This window comes from Scomber japonicus, chromosome 7 (genome assembly GCF_027409825.1).
Source record: "Scomber japonicus isolate fScoJap1 chromosome 7, fScoJap1.pri, whole genome shotgun sequence".
Lineage (NCBI taxonomy): Eukaryota > Metazoa > Chordata > Actinopteri > Scombriformes > Scombridae > Scomber > Scomber japonicus.
Genome location: NC_070584.1, coordinates 27,262,206 through 27,284,070, shown reverse-complemented (window position 1 = coordinate 27,284,070; position 21,865 = coordinate 27,262,206). Strand labels below are relative to the sequence as shown.

At 39.6% G+C, this 21,865-nt stretch overlaps 1 protein-coding gene across 1 annotated transcript in view; it reads right to left on the bottom strand.

Moving 5' to 3' along the window:
• lrrc7 (leucine rich repeat containing 7) overlaps positions 1–21,865 on the bottom strand; it is a 54,521-nt gene that overhangs the window by 6,309 nt on the left and 26,347 nt on the right. Inside the window, 22 exon segments of the mRNA XM_053323017.1 lie at positions 566–822; positions 997–1,210; positions 1,329–1,448; positions 2,565–2,732; positions 4,081–4,293; positions 6,084–6,329; positions 6,715–7,062; positions 7,554–7,788; positions 7,937–8,161; positions 8,962–9,465; positions 10,510–10,572; positions 10,675–10,837; positions 13,219–13,330; positions 13,772–13,894; positions 14,000–14,218; positions 14,885–15,009; positions 15,230–15,329; positions 16,921–16,990; positions 17,273–17,388; positions 17,534–17,663; positions 20,912–20,929; positions 21,262–21,334. Coding sequence (XP_053178992.1) covers positions 566–822; positions 997–1,210; positions 1,329–1,448; positions 2,565–2,732; positions 4,081–4,293; positions 6,084–6,329; positions 6,715–7,062; positions 7,554–7,788; positions 7,937–8,161; positions 8,962–9,465; positions 10,510–10,572; positions 10,675–10,837; positions 13,219–13,330; positions 13,772–13,894; positions 14,000–14,218; positions 14,885–15,009; positions 15,230–15,329; positions 16,921–16,990; positions 17,273–17,388; positions 17,534–17,663; positions 20,912–20,929; positions 21,262–21,334 — 3,842 coding nt within the window.

The following is a 21,865-nucleotide window of genomic DNA, read 5'->3' as shown; positions in this document are numbered from 1 at the left end:
TCATGTGATATGTGACATGCTCTGGCAGCTTTTTTGGAAGTCCGCTCTCTGGCAACTGAGCCACAAATATTCTTTTCAGAGTTTGGCATAATGTAATCCCTCTCATGTTTGGAAGGCCAAAAACAAAACCCTCAGGAAGGTCAGCTGATGAGATGATCTAGGCGCTACAAATAGAGAAAATAAACCTCTGTGGCCTTTTCTAGATCTGTTTGTGCACAAACAGTCACTGTTAGGCTTATACAATCACACATGAATGTAGTGGTTTTCAGTATATATTGTTTCCTGTTGGCTTGTTGTAACATGTAGACATTAACCACTACTGTATTTGCCAAATGTGTTGCCTGTCAACTGACAAAGTCAACAATGACAGCAACAAAAAGCTAAGATCAATTTAATATGTCACAGTTACCTAAATTTGGGAACAGATTTAGCTTTTTAAACCATTCTCCTTTAGTTTAGCTACTAAAGGACCACAAACTAATATCCTTTTCTAACCTAGTTATCACAGCACATTTTTTAAATAGACCTTGTGTTGCTTCAGAAAGACAGACAGACAGTCAGATACCTGCTCTTGGAAACCATCCGTGCTCTTCTGGCCTTTAGTCTGCAACAGGCAGCGAGCGCTCTGAGGCCGCGGGTTGGTGTGAGTGGTCATAACAACCTGATTGTTATGGACCATGCCCTGGTTGCCGTGGTACTGGGGGTTGGTGGCAGGCTGATGGGGATTGTGGGAAGAATGAGGGTTATACTGGGGTTGGTTCCCGGATGAGGAAAGGCCCATGGACATGCCGGCACTTGAGTAGCCCTGGCCAGGGGGAAGAGCTGGATGGAAAAAACAAAGAAACATATCTTTTCACACTAAATAAAACATCTTGGATTGGGTGACTTGGGTGGCCGATCACAACACTTACTCCAATTACATACAATTAATTTCTAACCCCAAAATAAATCTATACAGGCTACAAATGAAGTATTCTTAATTCACTACCTTATTACCCTGAGTCATGATACCTTGATATTGCCCTGGACCCCCAGAGGGAACGACGGATAGGGGCATCCCTGGCTGGTATTGACCCCCCTTGTTCATCATCCCACCATCGTAGACCTGCTGCCCAACCACACGATGAGGGGTCGTGGCCGAGGACGAGGAAGAGGAAGTGACGATCATGGTATTGTGTGATTGGTGGGATGGGTTGTGGGGATGGCCGCCCTGTGGAGATACGAAAAGGGTTTTTCATCAGCATTTATAACAAATATATACACTGTCCTTCCTTACTTCCTTAGGGGACTATGATTGAAAGGTACACTTATTACACAGCAGCTCTCACCTTTTTCATGAGGTTGTCAGGTGGGACATCCCTCCTGCCAAGTGAGTAGGGAGCCCACTGATTGCTCCCTGACACCCCCTCCTGGTCATTGTCCAGCATGGCAGCCTGCTGGGAGGGGGTCTGAAAGGGAGACAGAAGCAGAAAGGAAGAACAATTAACAATTACTGAGAATAAACATTTAATTTTTAAAACTTTTATGTACAAGTACAGTATATCAACCTTTGTCTGCCTGAGTTTCAGACATCAGTCTTTTATGCGATTTTGTTATTTATTTATTTATTAAGTATGAATGGGGTTGTACCAGCTCGGGAAATATATTTCCTTTCTTATTGAAGGTAAGTTGTACAATGTGCAGTGTTACCACCTGTCAACATGGGCTGGGGGTTACAGGTGATAAATGTTGCATCTTGTATTGTATCATAAAGACTGCATATTAGAATATAGTTATTGCAGCAACAACCTGCCCCACAGTAAGCTCTACAAACGGTTTACTGGGGCATAGAAACACAATTCCCCACTGCTTCATGTGTCAGACAAAAAAGATCTGCATAACACAGTGTACTTTAGGTTGGATGTCTATTGAGCTGTTGCCATTAGTGTTAACATTATCTATCATTTGGTATATAAAGTGGCAAAAATAATCACTGTTTCCCAAAGCCAAAGGTGAAAGTTAAAATATCTTGTTTTGTCTCAATCGACAATCCACCACTCAAAGACAGTCAGTTCAACAATCATAGAAGAAACCAGAAAATTGTCACATCTAAAAAGTTGGAACCAGGTGATTTCAGCTTCTTTTTTTGAAATGACTCAAAACAATGAGTTGATTATCAACATAGTGGGTGATTAAGTCTGGTTGATAGACAAATGTTGCAGCTCTAGTTCAGTCTCTATTATTTTGGCAACCTTGACAAGTTGAAAGCGTCCAATAGCTGAATTCAAACTCCTGAATTACCAGTTCTCCAAATTACCAGCTTACACACACAACACGTGATTTTCCAGTCATTCCGAGTCAGAATCTTTGGAACACCAAAAAATAAATCATATCACCCCCCCCTTCATTGATACTCACACCTTGAGATGTTAGACAATATAGTTATAATAATCTAAATTATGATGGTAATATGCCACTTAGATAATAGTTCATGGTAGCTGTAGTTGGGTGAAGAGGCAGTGGCAGCTATGTGTGCACCAATGACAGCAGTACCAGGGGTTCATAGTTCTCAGTGGGATACTCACAGCGTTGGCAGACGGAGGAGGAGGTAGTGGCAGCCAGCGGCCAGCAGGGGGCTCATGCTTAGTGTTATTGTAAAGGTTAAAGTTCAAAGTGCTGCTGTGCCCCTGGCCGTGACCCCCGCCCTGACAGAGCATGCCCAGCGTGAGCGTGTTGTGCTTTAGGACACCACTCTGATTGGAGAAGACAACATCACATGACATGGGTGAATGTAGGGGGAAGGGTGGGGGAGGAGCCTGGACAGCGGGCTGCAGCGTGAAGACAACACACTGTGAGCTCCACAAACAAACAAACAAACAAACAAACAAACAACAATAACACTGATAAAACAACAACAACAACAACAGTGCAGAGTTGCTGAAAGCGCAGAAAAATGTTAGCTAGTGATACACACAGTGAATATTGTGTTATACAAGCAACAACTGGTGGATTAAGACATTCCGACATTAGTTAGCAAATTAGTATGCTAGTACTCAAATTAGTTAGGTAGTAGTACTCTATGCATGATTACTTAAACCAGCAATAAACCCAATCCCTAACTGAAAACATCTATTTGCACTAGGGTCTTTTCCTTTGTAACATTGCTCATGTTTTATACAATATAGATCAAACTGGCTATATGGAAAACATGCATTTAGTTTGAATAAATAAATTAATTAATTTCTGTGTCAGGTACCTTATAAGGGGTAAAAAACAACAGAATATACTCTATATCAGTGTTAATACATAGTCTCTGTGTAATTACAGTACCCTGAACAATAGCCTCGTTTTTAAGAAGTGATTGTTTTAATTCTGAAGATCCTGTGTTTTTTTTCTAAACAAGTGAAAAAAAAATGTTTTGTTGACCTGACTCTGAGTTCAGACTGTCAAAATTACATTTTAAAAAGGTTCTCCCTTGTTGAGGGATTCACAAGAAATATATATATATTTTGAAATGGTCAAATTTGAAGCTGACTAAACATCCTGACTTTAAGTTAAGCTCCAACATTGTTGGACCATAAAATGTATGTAATGAAACTTACTGATTTCATTATAGCGTTCCTGCATGATATACACCTACATTTTTCAAACTCCATAACCCCAGTAGAATAACATCAGCTTTAAAAAAAACAACAAAACAACATGACATAATCAGGGTTATTTTCTCAGACTTCAGAAAGCTACTCCAAAGTCATATCATCAGGGTACGACTGTCTTCACAGGCTCTTGCTAAACTTAACATTACTGACTTTTCACTTGTTTGAAAAAAAAGGTTTTAAGACTCAACACAAGATCAAATGACTTGTTACAATAAGCATTTTGTGGCATTGTACTTTCAGAACGTGGCTTCTTCAGCACATATCCACAGTAGTGAGTGTGCATAGATCAGGCTGACAGAGCGACAGTGTGGAGTGGACACACATGCAGCCAGACACATATCTTGTCAACTTTACAACACAGACTTAGACAGATACAGACTCGGAGGGCTACTGAATGTGTGTGCATCTCCCTCTTCTGTGTGTCTGCATCACATTGACGTACCCTGTCCAATCGTTTGGCCTCTATGTGCCTGAGCAGCTGTTGCCTCCAATCTGCAGGCATCTTGGAGGTGATGTCTTCAGGTTTCTGTGGTACGACAGGTCTTACTTTGATGGTGTCATCGGATGGTTTCTCAGGGCAGGTTGCCAGGGTGTAGTCAGGGGGCATCTTCTCCAGCAGGGCAGCCATAGTGGGACGAGCTGACACTGGACGGGCCTGAGGGTCCATATCATGAAGATCATGAAGAGAATTCTTGAAAGTTCGACTAAATGCTATGACTTTATTTGATGGAAGTGTGAATGAGTGTGTTTCTCAAAGGGGACATATCATACTTTTTGTGTTTTTTCTTCTATTTTCATACTGTCCTGTATAATGTTGGATGTCTACATTAAACAGGGTCAACGGTCTAAATCTTTAGGCGAATGTATGTAGAAATGCTCCAATAGCCAACCTGCTCTGAAGGCTTCGTCTGCAAAATTACCTCTACTTCCTCCTCCATATTAAATCAGATTGTTCGCATTTGCCCACAAACAGTCAACTGTCATTTTCCTTTGTTAATTGCATAGATGTATAAGGCCCAGTATGAGATACATATGTAAATCATGCAAAGATATTCCAGTAGAGCTGCAGAATAAAAATATAGACCTTGAAATGATAAGATGATACACCCCCTTTACATTAGGGCTATGTTTTCCGGAAAGCAACCTCTTGCAGTCAAGCAAATAATAACTCTATTGGAAAATATCATCATTACCTGTTTATTAAAACAGCTACAAACAACCTGTTTATATTCAGTTTTGTGGCATTTTGGATTGTCCTCTAAATTGCTGGCCCATATGAGGAAGTTAAAGTATCCTTCGGGGAGGTGATGGTAAAATAGAACATAAAGTTGGCAGGCAAACTGGCACAGTGATTTCAGTAATGCAGACACTATATCAGACCATTGTGGGGAAGATGAACCTGAAGGTCATGTCCACGCCTCAGCTTTAGCTATGAGCTTTGGGTAAAAACTGTAAGAATAAGACTGCTGTCACAAGTGGTCAACGTTAGTTTTGTAGCTCCTTGTTTCCTTCCTGTGCCTTGTACCTTCATGGTGCAAAGAGCCAGATGAGGTGCTTAGTGCAGCTGATCCGTATGCCTCTGGACACTCTCTCTGTGACTATTTTGGGAAAGTCTGACTTGGAGCAAACCCAGAAAATGCTGGAGGAATTATTTATGGACTGGGAATGTCTTGGTTTTTAGAAAATGTAGCTGGAGCTAAGGGGACCTGTGGTACCTGTGCCACCTAGATCTGGACCCAGGTCAGTGGCTGAAAGTGGATGAATAAAAATACTTTCACTCAGTCACATTCAGCCACACACACAGACTTTAATTCAAAGTCCTCACTCATCTATGACATGATAGGTTGTCAGGGCCTTAAAAATGACCATTATAGGCGCTAAAATACTTTTTTAATACTTTGTACTCATTTTAGTTTAAGGCACCCAAAACTACTTGGTTATGGTTAGGAAAAGTCGTGATCATGGTTTGAATCAAGCTATATTGACTGTTGTTGGGAAACAGGTGCAGGCCCACATAAGAATGGTTAAATTCAAGCACTGACAGAACATATATTTGATGTTTTAAATCTGTTTAAACAGCCAATTCTGTTATTTCTCTGAAATAGTATACGTAAGTAGGAACCCTCCTTCTGCCGTTATGAAGATGACAATTGATCTTGCCAGGTTTATATCTCTGTCAGATGGGTGATCTATAAACAAACATTTTATCTTCTGTAACTACTGTATGTATCTATTGGTTTACTTTTTCTAGATACTCTCACAGTTGGTGTGTGAGGATGTGAAACTATAATTAAAATAATATTTATTTTGCCAGTAAGTACATAATTGTAAAATATGTACTTAGACTTAAATAATGTATTCTATGGGACCACAAGTTAAAACACTATAATGAGTAAAAGTATAAATAAGTAGAGACATGAATGGAAAGACAAACAGTCAGTCTACCTGAGATGCTCCGTAGGTCTCGGTACTGTAGCTCCTGGCAGACAGGGGACGGCGCTGAGTCAGGCTCTTTGTTGGATAACCAATCATGGGCTTCTTCTGTTCCTGGTAGGTGGGGTAGTCATCATCGTAGCGACCGTTTCTCTTGTTGTGCATCATCTGGCTCTGGCTGTCGACCATGTTGGAGAGAGTGGAGTGCTCCATGGGCGAAGAGTAAGCAAGAGCCCGGCCATAAAGAGGAGGGTCCGCCTAAGGAGAGAAGAAGAAAATGCATCAGACCACAGAAATTAAGTTCAAGAAAAAGAATCCACCCTATATAAGAAGTTATGTTACTCATATGAATACAGTGAATGTTAATTTATAGAAATTCCCCATAGTTTATTTCTGAAATCTCCTTATGATTCACTTATACATGAAACCAAGATAATATTTTCTGGGTGAAGAATAAATATCTCTCAGTATTTATGTGATGAATTAATTTCTGCCAGTTGGAATAACAAACACACCCACACACACGCATACACACACACACACACACACACACACACACACGCATACACACACACACACATACACACACACACACACACACACAAATAAATAAGTATAATTCTGCACAAAATAGATCTCGTACCTGCTGTCTGTACTGAGATTCCTGCAGCGCCTCCTGCTGGGCTTCATGGACTCTGCGGAACAAAGCAAGCTCTGTGGAGCTCACCAATGAATCAGCTCTTCTCAAAAACCCTGGCCTGGATCGCTGTGATGGGATTGGCTGCTGCTGGCTGGGCAGACCATCCTGGTTAATCGGTGATTGGGGGAAAGAAAACATCTCCAGTGGTGGGTAAGCACGGTACCGAGGACTCACTAACTCTTTGGGTAATGTCTTCCCTGGTTGATTGATGTACTCCAAGGCCTTAGATGAGTGGTTGACATAATCAGGTGTGTTGGGGAAGGGTGGAGGGACCCGGCGGTCCATAGTCACCTGATTGGTTAGAATTAATACCAGTAAGAACATTTTCAGACATTGTTGTCTTGCAAACTATTGTGACTTTTGATTCTTTTGTCAACACAAAAAGCTTGAAACCTACTCAATAAAAAAGAAAAACAAAATTTAAAAGGATGTGACCCACAAAATGCTGATTATGTTTAAACCAGCATTCCTAACCCTAACCCTTTTTTGCCATTTATGGCCAGAGGAAAAAAGTTGCAAACACAACACTGACACATCATAATCTTTTAACTTGTTAGTCACTTTTTTGTCCACCTGGTTAATATAATTCCAATATCTATTCTTTATTTCTTAATTTCTGGCTCTTTAGCTACTAAATGCCACTATGTTCACCAGTTACTTGCTAACTGTGTCTGTTTGCTGTTTGGTGCTGAGCAAGTTGTGTACAGGGGGATTTCAGAGCTTTTTCTTTGAAAAAAGGTGCCTGCTGCACCTGAAAATGACAATGGTGTGACAATGCTAACCTGGGGGTTGTAGTTCTGGTCGAAGTGGTAGGCCTTATGTGGGACCGCAGGTTTTTGGTTCTGTCCTAGCTGGTTCTGGTTGCTGGATCCATGTCCTGGGAAGACTAGGTCATCATCTAACATGGGTGCAGACTGGGACCGTGCCATGTTGGTCTGCTCCATAGAACAGGGCAGCTCCTGACGGTCCAAACTGGTCTGCTGCTCAATGGATGAACTGTAGCTGTCAACAGGAATACTATACAAAGAGAGGACAACAAGAGAGATCAGTGTTAAAAGCTGTAATCAAATTACTGTTTATGCAGGAGAACCCACTTTACAATCACCTGATTTGTAATCCCTTGACATATAATTCAAAAGAAACATAATTATAATACTAAATCTACCTGTAGACTTTATAGGAGCCAATGTCAATCTCATCGATGCTCTGTGACTTCTTAAATTTGGACCTGGTCTCCTTCATCATGGGGGACAGGCGGTCCGAGCTTTTACTCATAACCACGGTTACCTTGTTGCCCCCAGTGACACTTAGCTGATCCTTTCTGTTCTGCTCGCCTTGATTGTCGTGGTATGTCCAGCCACCAGGCAAAGGCCCCGCTCCTTGTTCCATCCTTGGATTTAAAAAATAAAATATAAAGTCAAGAGATGTTATAATAAAATGAGCCCAAAACAATATACTGATATTCTATTCAATATTCTGATACTCAGACTAATCTGTTATTTTGTTTCACTATTTACTCTATTTTGGATGAAATGTTGGTGGCCTAGAGAACTGAAGCACTGTTAATGATATACCAGTATCATGATTCTGATATTAAAAAAAGATGAAGGACAGTACAGAGGACAGAAGTGAGGAAGCAGCTTCATAACAACACGTTTAACACATTTTCTGAATACCAAATTATGCTTGCATGCCAAGTCTTTTCAAATACAGCAGTTACAATACTATGAATAGTGTAACTAAATAAATTAACACTGCATTTTGATGAATTAATTCATTATTTAGCATAAAAAAGGTCAAAGAATGCCCAAAGTGTTCAAGTGTTCAAATAACTTGCTTTGTCCTACTGAAGTCCAAATCCCAAGGGTACACAATTAACAACAACTATGAGACATTTTGAGAAGTTGGAACCAGTGAATGTTGGTAATTTCTGCTTGATAACCACCATAAAGGTTTAATGGATTACCATTAATCATAAGAAAAAAGGTTTTTTAACAGAGTAGTCAGACATCTAATATAGATGTATTATATATGATCTATGACTGACATGATCAACAACTGGATCTTAAGCCAGAGTAAAGTGTAAATGCTGCTGTAATGTTTTGGTTGGGGAAAAAAAACCATGAAGGCATTTTAGTGGCATCCGAGGTACTGTTATATGGAAAATGGATCATTTGTTGCTTTAGTTACCTTGGGTCCATCATTTTGCGGTCAGGGTTGGGGCTGGAGGTGGGGGTTAGGTCCAGTTTAGAAGGAAAAGCTGTCCTGTCCTCCAACGGGCTTGGTGTCCGGGTCCAATTCTGCCAAGGGTTCTGTGAAGGACCTCCAGGACCTTGAGGGTCATTGTCCGGGGTTGAGCGTTGATTGCTGTGGAAGGGGAGCGTCTGGGTGTCCAGCTCCAGGGGGACCCCTACAATTCGCTCTTGCCTGAGGAGGGGGCGGCGGCCGTGTGTTGATTGGCTGCGGGGTTTGGAGCCCAGAGGTGGATTTCCCTGACTTGTAGAGGAATGGCCGTCCAGAGGAGACTCCTCAGCATCAAAGCCTGTGTTGTCATAGTGAGGGGCTTCAGCCCAATCAAACGGCTCACTCAGCGGGCGTCGATCACCACGCTGCTGCAGGGTTCCTGATGGAGGGGTTTCTCGCTGAGATAGCAGGGGCTTGGAGTCAATGGGCTTGGGGAACGACTGAGCCAGTCTAAAAAGGACAGAAAGTATTAATCACAAATAATGTTGGAAAATAATAAAACAAACTGAATTATACTGAAATGTCACGCTACATTATTATTATGTACTGTGCTGTATATTTAATCACTGGTAACAGCATAACTTTCTCTGCTCTCCGTCTAAAAGATCAATTTGGCCAACAACCATGTTTGTGGTAATTAATGTTTCCAAGAGCAGTCTGGAACAGAAAATATTAACGCCTTTAGTTTCCCTCCTTTCCACTTGCAGCTTGCAAATACCACATGTTTCACAAGTACACAGACAAAGGGACAAGTATACAGATTGGGATTGGTACCACCCCAGGGCATGTGAAATAACAACTTTAATGTCAAAAAATACCAAAGCGAGCTTTCAACCTGGAGGGAAAAGAACGGACAGTAAATTGAGTTTTCAACATTAGAAGAGATGGTGAAACAATGAAAAAAGTTCATATTCTTACACAATGCAAGTTGACATATTTATTGTTGTATAGCTGCAACATTTCTGATTAGAACTCAAAACACTTTCCCCCCATGCTATTTCTCAAGCCAAATCTGTCAAACTTTATCATGAGTGCACTCCAATCAGGGTAAAAACATCAATAGAAGTACCAAGCCGCTTTATGTGAAGGTGTAAAAAAAAGAAAAAAAGAAGCCCTCTAGATAGTAACATTACTGAAGTCTGGCCTGGACAGCTTTGAAGCAGAGGGTTCAGAGATTCCCGAACAGAAGTCTGCAGCATCCTAATGAGTCTCTCTGACCTTCACTGAGCAAACGAGAGAGACGAGAAAGACACAGAAATGTGGAAGGAATGAGGGCGGGAGGAGTGGATGGATAGAGCGCCGGAGAGATGAATGAAATGGATGAGGTTGATAGATGGAGGAGATTGAAGGTGGGGGGATGGAATCGAAAGAGAAGAGGAGATGATGGATAGTTGGAGGGAGGGATAGAGCGAGGGACAGAGATTAAATTGAACATGAACCGTGTGTATATGTGTGTGTGTGTGTGTGTGTGGGTGCGTATGTGTGTTTTAGTACCTGTTTGTCCAGTGTGTTTGAGGAGCCTGGTCCTTGTTGGGGGCTGGCAGGGCAGGTGTGTGTTGGTGTTGGTGCTGGTGCTGGTGCTGGTGCTGGTGTTGGTGTTGGTGTGGGTGTTGGTGTTGGTGTTGGTGTGGGTGTTGGTGTGGGTGTTGGTGTTGGTGTGGGTGTTGATGTTGATGTGGGTGAGAATGTGTGTGTGAGTGTGTGTTGGCGGGCGGGTTGGAGGAGCCCGAGGAGCCTTGGGAGGGAGAATAGTCGGAGTAGGTGGCTGAGGAGCCGCTGTGGTTCAGACAGTGGAGTTTATCCACCTCCTCATCTGTAGACTCTGGACAAAGACAGAGAGCTCTGTTCAGTGAAAATGTCACATCCGCTTCTTCCTGATAGCCCTCTTTTACAAGTACTTAAATGCCTTTGTGATATTTGAAAGAGAAAACCTTTCTATACTGTATTTCTTTCTCTCGATTTTATGTCTCTTCTCAGATCTCTATCATACATAATCTCAAGAGACTCTACATGTATTGTTAGCTGAATCATTTCTGGTTGTACAATAGAGACACTGATTTTCCTTTTGATTAAATTACAGTTTCCAGATCTATTGATTTAGTGTTTAAATGTTAACTCAGCACCTGGACTCGTCTTATCCTCCTGAAGTGCTGCTTTGGCTTATCAACACCAATGAAGGAGGGTGCCCATGTGTCTAACCCCACCCCCTACTCAAGGAATGATTGCTGATTATAATACAGGATTATAAAACCAAGTCTCATGAGCTCAGCTGTCATGTACTAATTATATCTCTTTTGAATGATTTCCCTAGAAAGCAACAACAATTAACAACAGTAAAAGTAAGTTTCAACATGGTATACATCCAAACAATTTCCTCTCAAGTGGCACATACGAATTATTCATCTCTTTTATCTATTTTATATGTTGTTGGTACATATTACATTTTTGAGTAGCCCTGATCCATGTTCAACTCATATACAGTATTTCCGCCACACTGGTTAGATTTATTAATCATCATGCTATAGTCAAAATGAATTTGCAGTTTAAATATTTTAGCATAAATTATGAAAATGATGTCACTTGTCTGACTGCTGCTTTAGTGTTTTTATCCAGGTTGCTGTCTAGGTTAACATGTTTAATTGCACCTGACATTGTCACATAACTGTAACAACATCCTCTTGACCTTGTCTCATCTACATCATGGACCACCTATCTTGTTTTTTTAGCATCAAACTTTTTGACAAACCATTCATTGTTTATTTCTGTCACAGTACAGCACTGCTGTCACATGCTGATAGAAGCAGTAATGACATTTTGCTTGAGGTCCTCTAATACAGCTACAGACACTGCTTCACTATTCTGTTAACACTTGAGTGACATTTTTTTGAGCCAGACTTGCCCACAAACTGAGCAGAACAGGTAGCCTTACATAAGTGGTCTTCATCAGACTGAAATAAACAGTTTAAAACAAGTTTATGCAGTTAAGAAAGTTTGGTTTAGATCTGAGGTACAGTTTAGGTTGTATCCTCACATAGAAAACCTAAACCTTTAGACCTAAGGTGTCTTTGACTTTGGTATGACCAAACAACACTTCAAATTTCCACCTTAATATTGGATTTCAAAACTCAACAGTGAACTACTAGATACTGTTAAATACTAGGAGTTCACACTGTAACAAAGATTATGTTTAGGGCTGAATTTTATTGATGTTTGTTTATTCTGTTCAGCATGTCGAGAGGTAGAAGAACCACATTACTTTCTTAGTCTTTTCATCAGTCTTTTAACCCAGATTCCTGCACTGTTCTCATTATATGTTGGACAATATTGAGTCCACTGCTGTGACGCAAGACATGGCCTGGTTATAAAGCATGGGTTTAACAGTTTTTTAACATCTTTTTTTTTTTATAAGTGTTCCTATAGAACCTAGAGAACTTTTTTGGAAGGTAGACCTGTAAAGATAGCAGCATAAAAAAACACCAAGCAGTTGCAGAAAAGCATAAAGGAGGGAACAAAGTAAAATTATTGTGTAAATACTAAAAAAAAGCAGTAGTGGAGTATCAAAATGGTAGTTTCTTGAGTCAAACCTATCAAAATCTTGATAGAATAAACATAATAAAGTGTCTTATTGATTTTCCTTCATTAAGAATTTACCCCCACCAAGACAGACAAGCTGTTTGAGTTTTAACCATTTTACAGTGAGTTCCCTGAAGAAAGAGTAGATTACATTATTACATGCTTTTCCTGATTTAGTTGCAACAGGAGCTCTGAATTAGACACAGCTACAGTTCATCATAGAGGAGAGATAATAAACCGTTTCTTTGAGTGGATGGGATTAAGGCACTAAATTATTTTGAGCATAAAAACAGATTTTTAATAGAGCGATAAAATTAGGTTTACCTTGGATGAAACGGAGGCCTCGAGGGCAAAATAAGTAAAAAGGGTCAGTCTTAAAGCTGAAGCATCTAACTGGGAATCTGGATATTCTGCAGAGCATTATGGTATTCCCTCACTCATTGTGAAATGAATCCGCTCACCACCATGACTAATTAATGAACACTATTACAACATGCCCCGAGCGCTTTACAATAGACCACATTAAATGGCAGTGTGTACTGTATGCCCACAGACTTGTACCTACATGTGTATAATCCTGTTTGTGCTATCCTGTATTTTTTTATGAACATACTCAGCATAAAACAGTACCTTTCTTGTCCTTGCCCAGCAGTACCACCTTTGGTTTGTACATAGGTGGCTCCACCAGGGTAGGCCTCATGTCAGAGATGCGGATGTCGTTGGGTGAGCCGCCCATCGAGTCCTTTGGAAAGAAAAGTTCACATCGCTCAGCTACAGTATTAATATTGTAGTACAGACATGTGAGGCAAACAAAAGCCAGAATAAGCTAATTAAAATTTTAAACATAATCAACTTGCTTTTTATGATTTTAGCTCTAGCATTTGGTGCTCTGTCAGTCTGTGGAATTAGGTAATCGTGGGATCACCTGAGACTTAACTAAGTTTAAGCAAAATATTGGCAATCATGTATAATTTAGAGTGGAATATACAATATATGAGGCTAAAGTGCTAGCATGCTAAAGTCCATCATTACTCTAATATGGTGTTGTGACATTTGCCATGTCCTCATTTGAATACTCTTTTAGGTATAACCTTTAGAGATGTGAAGTATTACCCTAAAATCACATGGCTGTTGCTACAATCATACATATGTGTGTTTGTGTATGTTTGTGCATGTTACAAACCTCTGAGCTCTCTGTCAGGTCTTCTTTGTCTTTCCTCTTGGGAATTTCGATACCAGAGTTATGCATTGATCCCTGATCCATTAGCTGACTCTGAGAGAAGTCCTGCATCTCTCTGTCTGTCACCTGGCAAACACACAAACAAGTTCATTTTAAGACAATTTTAAGACATTCACACAGAGTTTTATGAGTGTATGTTACTGGGAATGTGTGTGTGTGTGTGTTTTCTACCTCTTTGGGAGGAAGGGGCCAAGGTGGTTCGTACTGTTCTTTGCTGAGGTGTGTGTGTTCCATGTTGGTTCCTGCTGAGGTGGCGGTGCCTGTGCTCAGCTGGTGCTGGTGTCCATGTCCGGCGTGTACGCTCTTACCCACGAGGCTTTGCACTGATTTAACCATGTTCTTCAGATCTTCGGGGTAGGGTGTTGGATAGCGCTTTAGGTTTATCTCCACCTACAAAGATGGAAATGGAAGCTAAATGACTAAAAGAGGCACTGAGCAAGTATTTCGTAGGAATGTAAAAAATGTGTCAGTAAAACATCTTAATGTTCAATATTGTTTCAGAAATGAAGAGAAACATAACGACAATCTGGGGGGATTTCTGGAAAAACCTCAAGGTTCAGAACAAAATTATAAAAATCTCTAGTTTATTTAACAATGCTGAAGGATAGTAAGATATTATGTTGATATTTTTGTCTCAGAGAACTCATACTTTTTTTAAATCACACTTGAATGTAATTGAATCTAGATACTGTACTACAGCATTCCTGAGCCTCAGCGGCTGTTTACAGAGGAGTGAAATCAGAGATGTAAAGAAATATATTTTGAAAGCTTCAGTGTTTATCAGGGACAAAGCAGCCCTGTATTAGCTGAACTGATCCAAAACTGATCCAGAACTCTCACACTGAATTGATTTAGGTTGTTTTGAATTCTGCAAAGCAATGCTCCTTGAGTCTTGTGCCTTTGACTTTTTTCATACAGTTAAGATCATGCTAAAAGTTGGTTGTCTAAATGCCAGTCAGTGAACATTGTCTTTGCAAAAAACTAAACCCTAGTCCTCCCAATCAGAGACATAAACACACAAACAGACAGACAGACACAGAAAGAGAGAGAGCTGACCTTGACCTTCCCAGAGTTGTCTTCCTCTTCTTTCTTGTCCTCAAAGTCAAAGGCCACAGTCATCCTCTGCTGTCTCTGCTCCTCCCATAGAGTAGGATTAAAGCTGTCACTGTCCGATTGGTAATCTGTGCACACACACACACACACACACACACACACACACACCACACATCACACATCAATGATGGGGTTAAACTGCTTAATAGGCCCGTGTATACACCCACACAGCATTCAGTTTACCTTACAAACACACACAACATCATATAATCAATCATCATTTAACAACATGCTCACATTAAGACACACACACACACACACACACACACACACACACACAGTTTGTACCCTCATCATGTCGGGGTTGTTGAGGAAACATGTAGTTGGTCAAAACCTTCTGTTTGGTTTCGGGGTGGGCTTCTGTCTGCAGTGGGATCAGAGCCTTGGACTGAAAACACAGACACACACATTTAGATTAGTCATAACAAGTAATCTTGTATGAACTGTCACTGAATCTATTTATTACTGACTTTCACATCTACAACTAATCTGGCATTAAAAGATATGCTGTGCGCTGATAATTTATTATAAATCTCTCACTCTGATTGGCTACGGGAAAGTTGGTTAGAAAACAAAATCTGCCTGACTGACTCCTCGGTGACACCCAAAGTATTAATGATGATAATTTGCTAATCAATTTTGCCATTTGTGACATGGTCTGTGAAAATGGTCCAATATCTCTTTAATTTGCACATTGAGCTTATAAAAATTTAATGTCTCTTAAAATGGAAATGTGATGTCGTTGCATGCATTAGGTATAAAAATGAAAGAAACACATTTAAGAAACAAGCCACCTGAATCAAATCAACTTTTTAAGAATTAGGATTTTCATAGTTGTCATAGTTCTCAGTGGTGATGCATGCAATGACGAATACTAATGATATTACTAAATTTAGGCTTGCGTTTTGAGGCAGAATATGCATACATAGGAGACCATATCACATGTAGATATCATACTGTGCTGGCATTTTACAAATTACATTTGAATTTTAAATTTGCTTTCTTCTTTAGCGGGTCAATAATGATCCAGTGTTGTTATGACTTCACTTTCATTTATCAGCTGTGATTACACCTTGATTAAACTGTGCAGAGATGATTTTCAAAATGTCACAAAGAATATTATCTTGAATCTTGGTCTAGTTCTAACAAATAATACATGACTTGAATATCATCATTAACAGCTATGTGCTTCATTTACTCCACTGTGTCATTCTGTGCTTCAGATTATCTTAGTCAGTATGAACTCCAGCCAGTCTGCACCCACACTCAACAAGCTGAGGCTCCATAACTAATTCAGACTGATATGCAATTAATTCTCAAATAAAAGCAATCAAATAATGGCCAGGTCTCAGACAATAAATATGGTGTTTAAAAAATAAAGGCCAGACCCAAAAGACAGAGGGAATAATAGGGAGACACTGAAATTACTGGTAACTGTACAACAATGGCAGACATTGAAAATTCGGTGAAATATGTACTCTTGCACACCACTCTTTTGTTTTTGTTGTTGTTTTTTATTAGCATAAATAATTATGTTACACAGTGTATTAATCATTCTGATCCACTCTGCTTTGCTTTTTGCTCTTGATATTGAGCTATTAAAACTTAATAGATAAATAAAAAACAACACTTCCTGCACCTGTTTCATAATGAAAGTGTTACAGGGAAATTTAAGGGATTAAAAGATTTGTTTTTAATCTGATGGACAAATGGAGAAGATGTTGAATTTGCATTAAGAGCAGCAACAGCATATTAACATGACAAATGGGAGCGGATCAGTAAAGAGAGAGGCTTTTCAGAAAAAAATGATCTAAAACCCTGATAAATCAGTACAACTTAGAAATGAGAGCCTTTATCTACTGATAATCTGTTTCAAATAAAAGGCTCGTTATCTGATTAATACGTGTATAGCTGTTTGTGTTTATGCTGCAGGTAAAGGCTCTGGGAGAGTGTGTGGGAGGAGAGAGAGAGAGAGATACCTGATTGTCAGAGAGCCAGAGAGCTGCCAGGTCCTTCAGTTTAGTAAAGGTAAATGGTAGATTCTTTAACCTGAGAGAGAGAGAGAGAGAGAGAGAGAGAGAGAGAGTGATGGAGGGAGGGAGGGGCGAGAAAGACAAGAGAGATGTTTCTTCTGCCCACACACTGTACAGCCTGCAGAGCACGTAACCATGGCAACACACTCATCCATTCCCATGGTAACTGCAGGCCGTGAGAGCAGCTCCAGAAGCAAAAAACGGTCATTGAGAAAGTGTTGCATGCGTATGTGTGTGCGCACTTACTGTCACTACTGAGTCATGGTTTGGTCATGTGTGTGTGTGTGTGTGTGTGTACCTGTTGTCACTGAGGTTTAGGACTCGTAGTTTGGTCATCTGCCCAATCTCGTCAGGAAGGAACTCAAGTTTGTTGGACCGCAGTGACATCACTGTCACATTCTTACAGTTACCGATCTGAAACACACACCAGTAATCCATCAGATCACATTACGGTGGAAGGTGGTGCTAAATAACATCTGCTGCATTAGAGACACATTTACCTGAGCCACATTAGAGCACTATGAATCATACCAAGATAAGATAGTGTTTATCTCCTTACCTCCCGGGGCAGCTCTGACAGGAAGTTCTCATCAGCAGCAAAGGTCCTCAGGCTGTGCAGATAGCCGACGGTGGGAGGCAACGACTCCAACTCATTACAACTACAGTCCAATTCCTCCAACAGAGACAGACTGAGCGAAAGGAACAGATGAAAAGAAAGAACATGACAAAGACAGAGAGGAAATTATTCTGCAGGCTGTAAAATCTCTGCTGTAACTTTAGATGACTTAGATATGAGTAGATAGATATGAGTTTTAAAAGATTAGGGTGTTAATATTCTGTATTTTTCCTATTGTCAACAAATCCTGTGAAAAGCCCAATATCAGTAATGAATTTATCCTAATAGCATGTACCCTCTGTGCCATAGAGCTAAACTATTAAAAAATATATCAATGTGCCACACTGTTGTACTGGCTGACAGGTTACACACACGCTGTTCAAAAAAACTACAATTCCCAACTTTTTTTAAAAAGTGAAACTTTTTATTGGTGACCTGGTTTTTAAAGATGTATGTCTTCAGGAGGAACAAATAGGTTTGGGGCTGGGAGCCACAGACAGAGAAGGGAAGCTTTAGAGTTTTGAAAGACAGATTGACACATCGTTGGTGTTTTCATGGGATTTGTTGACAATAAGAAAAACATAGAAGAGCACCAGCCTTATCCTTTAACATGTTATGATGAGAAGGAAATATTTGTCTTTGCAGCGACAAGTTGTAAGAGGAGCGCGTTGAGAGAAGCAAAAGATCATTACATTGAAGAATCAGTCAATTAATTAATCAATCAATCAATCAATCAATTAAACTCTTTTTATATGGACATAAATTTGGTCTCATTTGTTGACCACCCTTCATCTTTTTTTCCCATTTTTTCCTTCTTTGATACCCGGAATTCTTCAACTTGGATCTCAACTTCTCCATTCACAGTAATATCCATAGCAAGCCCTCTACAGGGCTCCCTGACCCCCCCTTTGACTGACATCATTGGCCTAGCAGCACGCTAACAGCAGGCTAATGCTAATGAGACAACATTTTTACATTAATGTACTGTCACTGTTAACATTGCATTAGTCTGCTATTATTATTCCCAATGGCCCGGACCATCTGGGCCACCATACGGTCTGACAAAGGAGAATAGGAGGAGGAGAGCAGAGGAGAGGAGAGGAGAGGAGAGGAGAGGAGCGGAGAGGAGCGGAGCAGAGAGAGTTTCTAATCCTATATTTACATGTATTGCTAGCGTTGAAACCCTAAACACAATGGCAGGTGTCTGGGGCAAGCACAGTGGCTCAGTGGTCAGTGCTGTCACTTTATGTAAGTTGTAAGTTTACATTACGTTTCTTGATTTAAATCTTTTTATTTGCAGTATGCACACTCTCTCTGTTTGTTTGGGTGCTTAACTCACTCAGTATGAAACTAAAGTTATGTTTTTTCACTAACTTTAAGTCCCCTCTGTGTGAAGTATCAGCTAAATGAGCAAAAAAGCAGGTAAGCTAGAGGTTTCTTCTGACCAAGAATACTTGGAGAAGTGGCTGATACATTATTGTAGATGCTACAGTAGGAGTAGCTTTCCATATTTCACTCTTCTACCTGATGTATACTGCCCCTTTCCACAGTTCTAATATTATAAAAGTAAAATATAAACCCTGATGTCCACATGATGAAGAATTTTACGTGCTGGGCCTATTTTTTCTTGGATACATTTATATTGCTGAATTTACACTTGTGAATGAATAAATTTGTTGTTGTTGTTTTCCCAAGTGAGATTTAATTAATATTTCATGATGCAATTGTCTTATTAAATATTTTTTTCCTGTCTTTTTCCCTCACTTGTTCTCCAAAGTCTGTGTGGAAGAAGAGGAAATGCTACACAATTCAGGAAATATAGATATATATAATATAAAGGAAAAATGTCATAGTGCATACAGTAATTACGTGTTAAAGTAAAGAACAGCCACAAAACATTACCGACAACAAAACAAAAATATATTTAATACACTATGATAAAACACCAAAAATGTCAAGAAAACACCTGAATAAAATTGGAATGTGGCTCCAGACTGTTATGAGCCACATCCAATGGACATCTGAAGGTAAGATTAGCTGCTTTTTAATCTATTATAACTAACCCTTTTAACTGTAGAAAAGTAAAAGGGAGTAATTTATCTACAATTTCAGCCTGATGCATTGACAGTATTCAGTATCTACAGTACACTGTAGTGCTAAAGTAGGTAGAAGGAGAACAGAACGCTGTACTGGATGAAGTAAAGGGATTAATCCTGTATTACTTTAACACTACACTCAGGTGCATACACATATCCATTTGCACTTTGACTTTTGCATAGATAGTTTTGTCCCTTAACATGTAACTGTGAGTCTTATTATGAGTAAGTTAGGAAAATACAGTTGCGGGGTAATGATGGGATCACAGCCATAATTAGTAAGAAACCTTTAATCAACTAGAGGGGTTAGCAGGGGATATTATAAAAGGAGTTTATGGTGTTATCACAGGGGAAATAATGGATCTACAGTACTACTTATTGAAGCTAAAACCCGGGACTTGTTCAGGAAGACAAAATGCTTTCAGAGGGTCCAGATACAAAGCGATACACAAAGTGAAAATCTAGTATATGTCAGTAAATGCTAAACAGCATCTGTAAAGTCTTTTGAAAATGTAATCCATCACAGATTATTTGATTCGTAATCCATGTCACCACTCAAACTGCAGAAAAGGAAAAGTTAAGTCAAAGAAAAATGTAATCAAACATACTCCTGTTCCTGTGAGTCTTATTTGGATTGTCTTACTTCCAAAATCTATTAAACCAGGAGTTAACAGACAATTTGCTAATATCAAAAATCTATAATGAGAGCAGAGTTTAATGTTCATATACCATCTCTGCTATATGTAAAAAGACTCAGTAAATTTGAATCCGGATTCCCCTTCAAAAACGTGTCTGCTTCATTTAACATATATTTACTCTTTTTTTCTTTTTTTTTTTTAAAGAAGCAACTAATCTGATTATTGTGATTGAATCTGCACTGTGATGGATTATAATAAGAATTATTGTAAACACATTACTGTAATCCTTTTACATGCAATCATTTCCGTATCAACTCTGTAGGTTTTAGCTGGGCTGGGTTCAGCTCAATTTCAAATCAAGATCTAGATTTTACGTAAGCCCAAATATTGAAAATAATAAACATTGAATGATCACTTTATATTTTGAAACTTAATTCAAGTTCATGTTTGCATGTAATTTTAATTTACTAAAGATGTTTCCCACAGCCCCTTGTGTTTAGAAGCTTGTGTGTTTGTATCTGTGACACAGCTGAACATCTGTCCGTCTCTGAACACACCCCTGGATCCACAAGGCTAATGTTACTCACCCTTGCTTTGGCTTCGCACTAACGCCACGGCAACGCAGCAAACACAACACACAGAACCCCCCAATCATCAGCCAGCATAACAACACAGCAACTAACAGTAATACACAAGAAAAACAACAACCCACCAAAGATAAACAATAATCTGCTGAGAAAATCTAAACTGACAGAAAATATGAATGTTGGAAGGTGGTTTCTGCATGGCTTGAATTGGGATTTATGATCTGTGTTGTTTTGTGTGTATGTGTATGTGTGTGTGTGTGTGTGTGTGTGTATATGTGTGTGTGTGTGTGTGTGTGTGTGTGTGTGTGTGTGTGTGTGTGTGTGTGTGTGTGTGTGTGCATGTTTCTTACCTCCCGATTGTGTTAGGCAGTGAGGTCAGCTGGTTGTCATCTACCTTCAATGTTGTAAGCTTCTTCAACATTCCTACACAAAACACAAACATACACACACAGAGACAAAAAAACGCAAAAATGCTCAAAGTAATGTGGATCTTAGAATAAATACTGAGCTCTGAAACCTTACATCCTTTTCTTTTAACATGATGAATTATAAAGGTTGACGCCACCCTTTTATTTGTATTTCCGTTTCATTTTCACTTTTTTATGCAAACTTTTGTTCTTCTCTCATTTCTATTTATTTGAGCAGATGTGTATTTAAATTTTTCTCATCATCATTTTAGTTCTGTAGAGGTAGATTTAACCCCAACTTTTGTCCTCCCTGGTCAGAGTGGACCTGGTCTGGTTTGACTGTTTATAGCGTAAGGTATAAATCATAACCCAATTCTGGGAGAGACCTTTTTAGGCAACTTCATCCAATTTATTACCACAGGTTTGCAAGTAGTTGTGTATTATGCTCAATAGGCTTCATTTAAATTCAATTAAATCTAATTTTTGAGTTATAACGCCTGTTGTTCTCCTGGGTCAAGATTTACATGAAGAGGTTTAACAGCTTGTG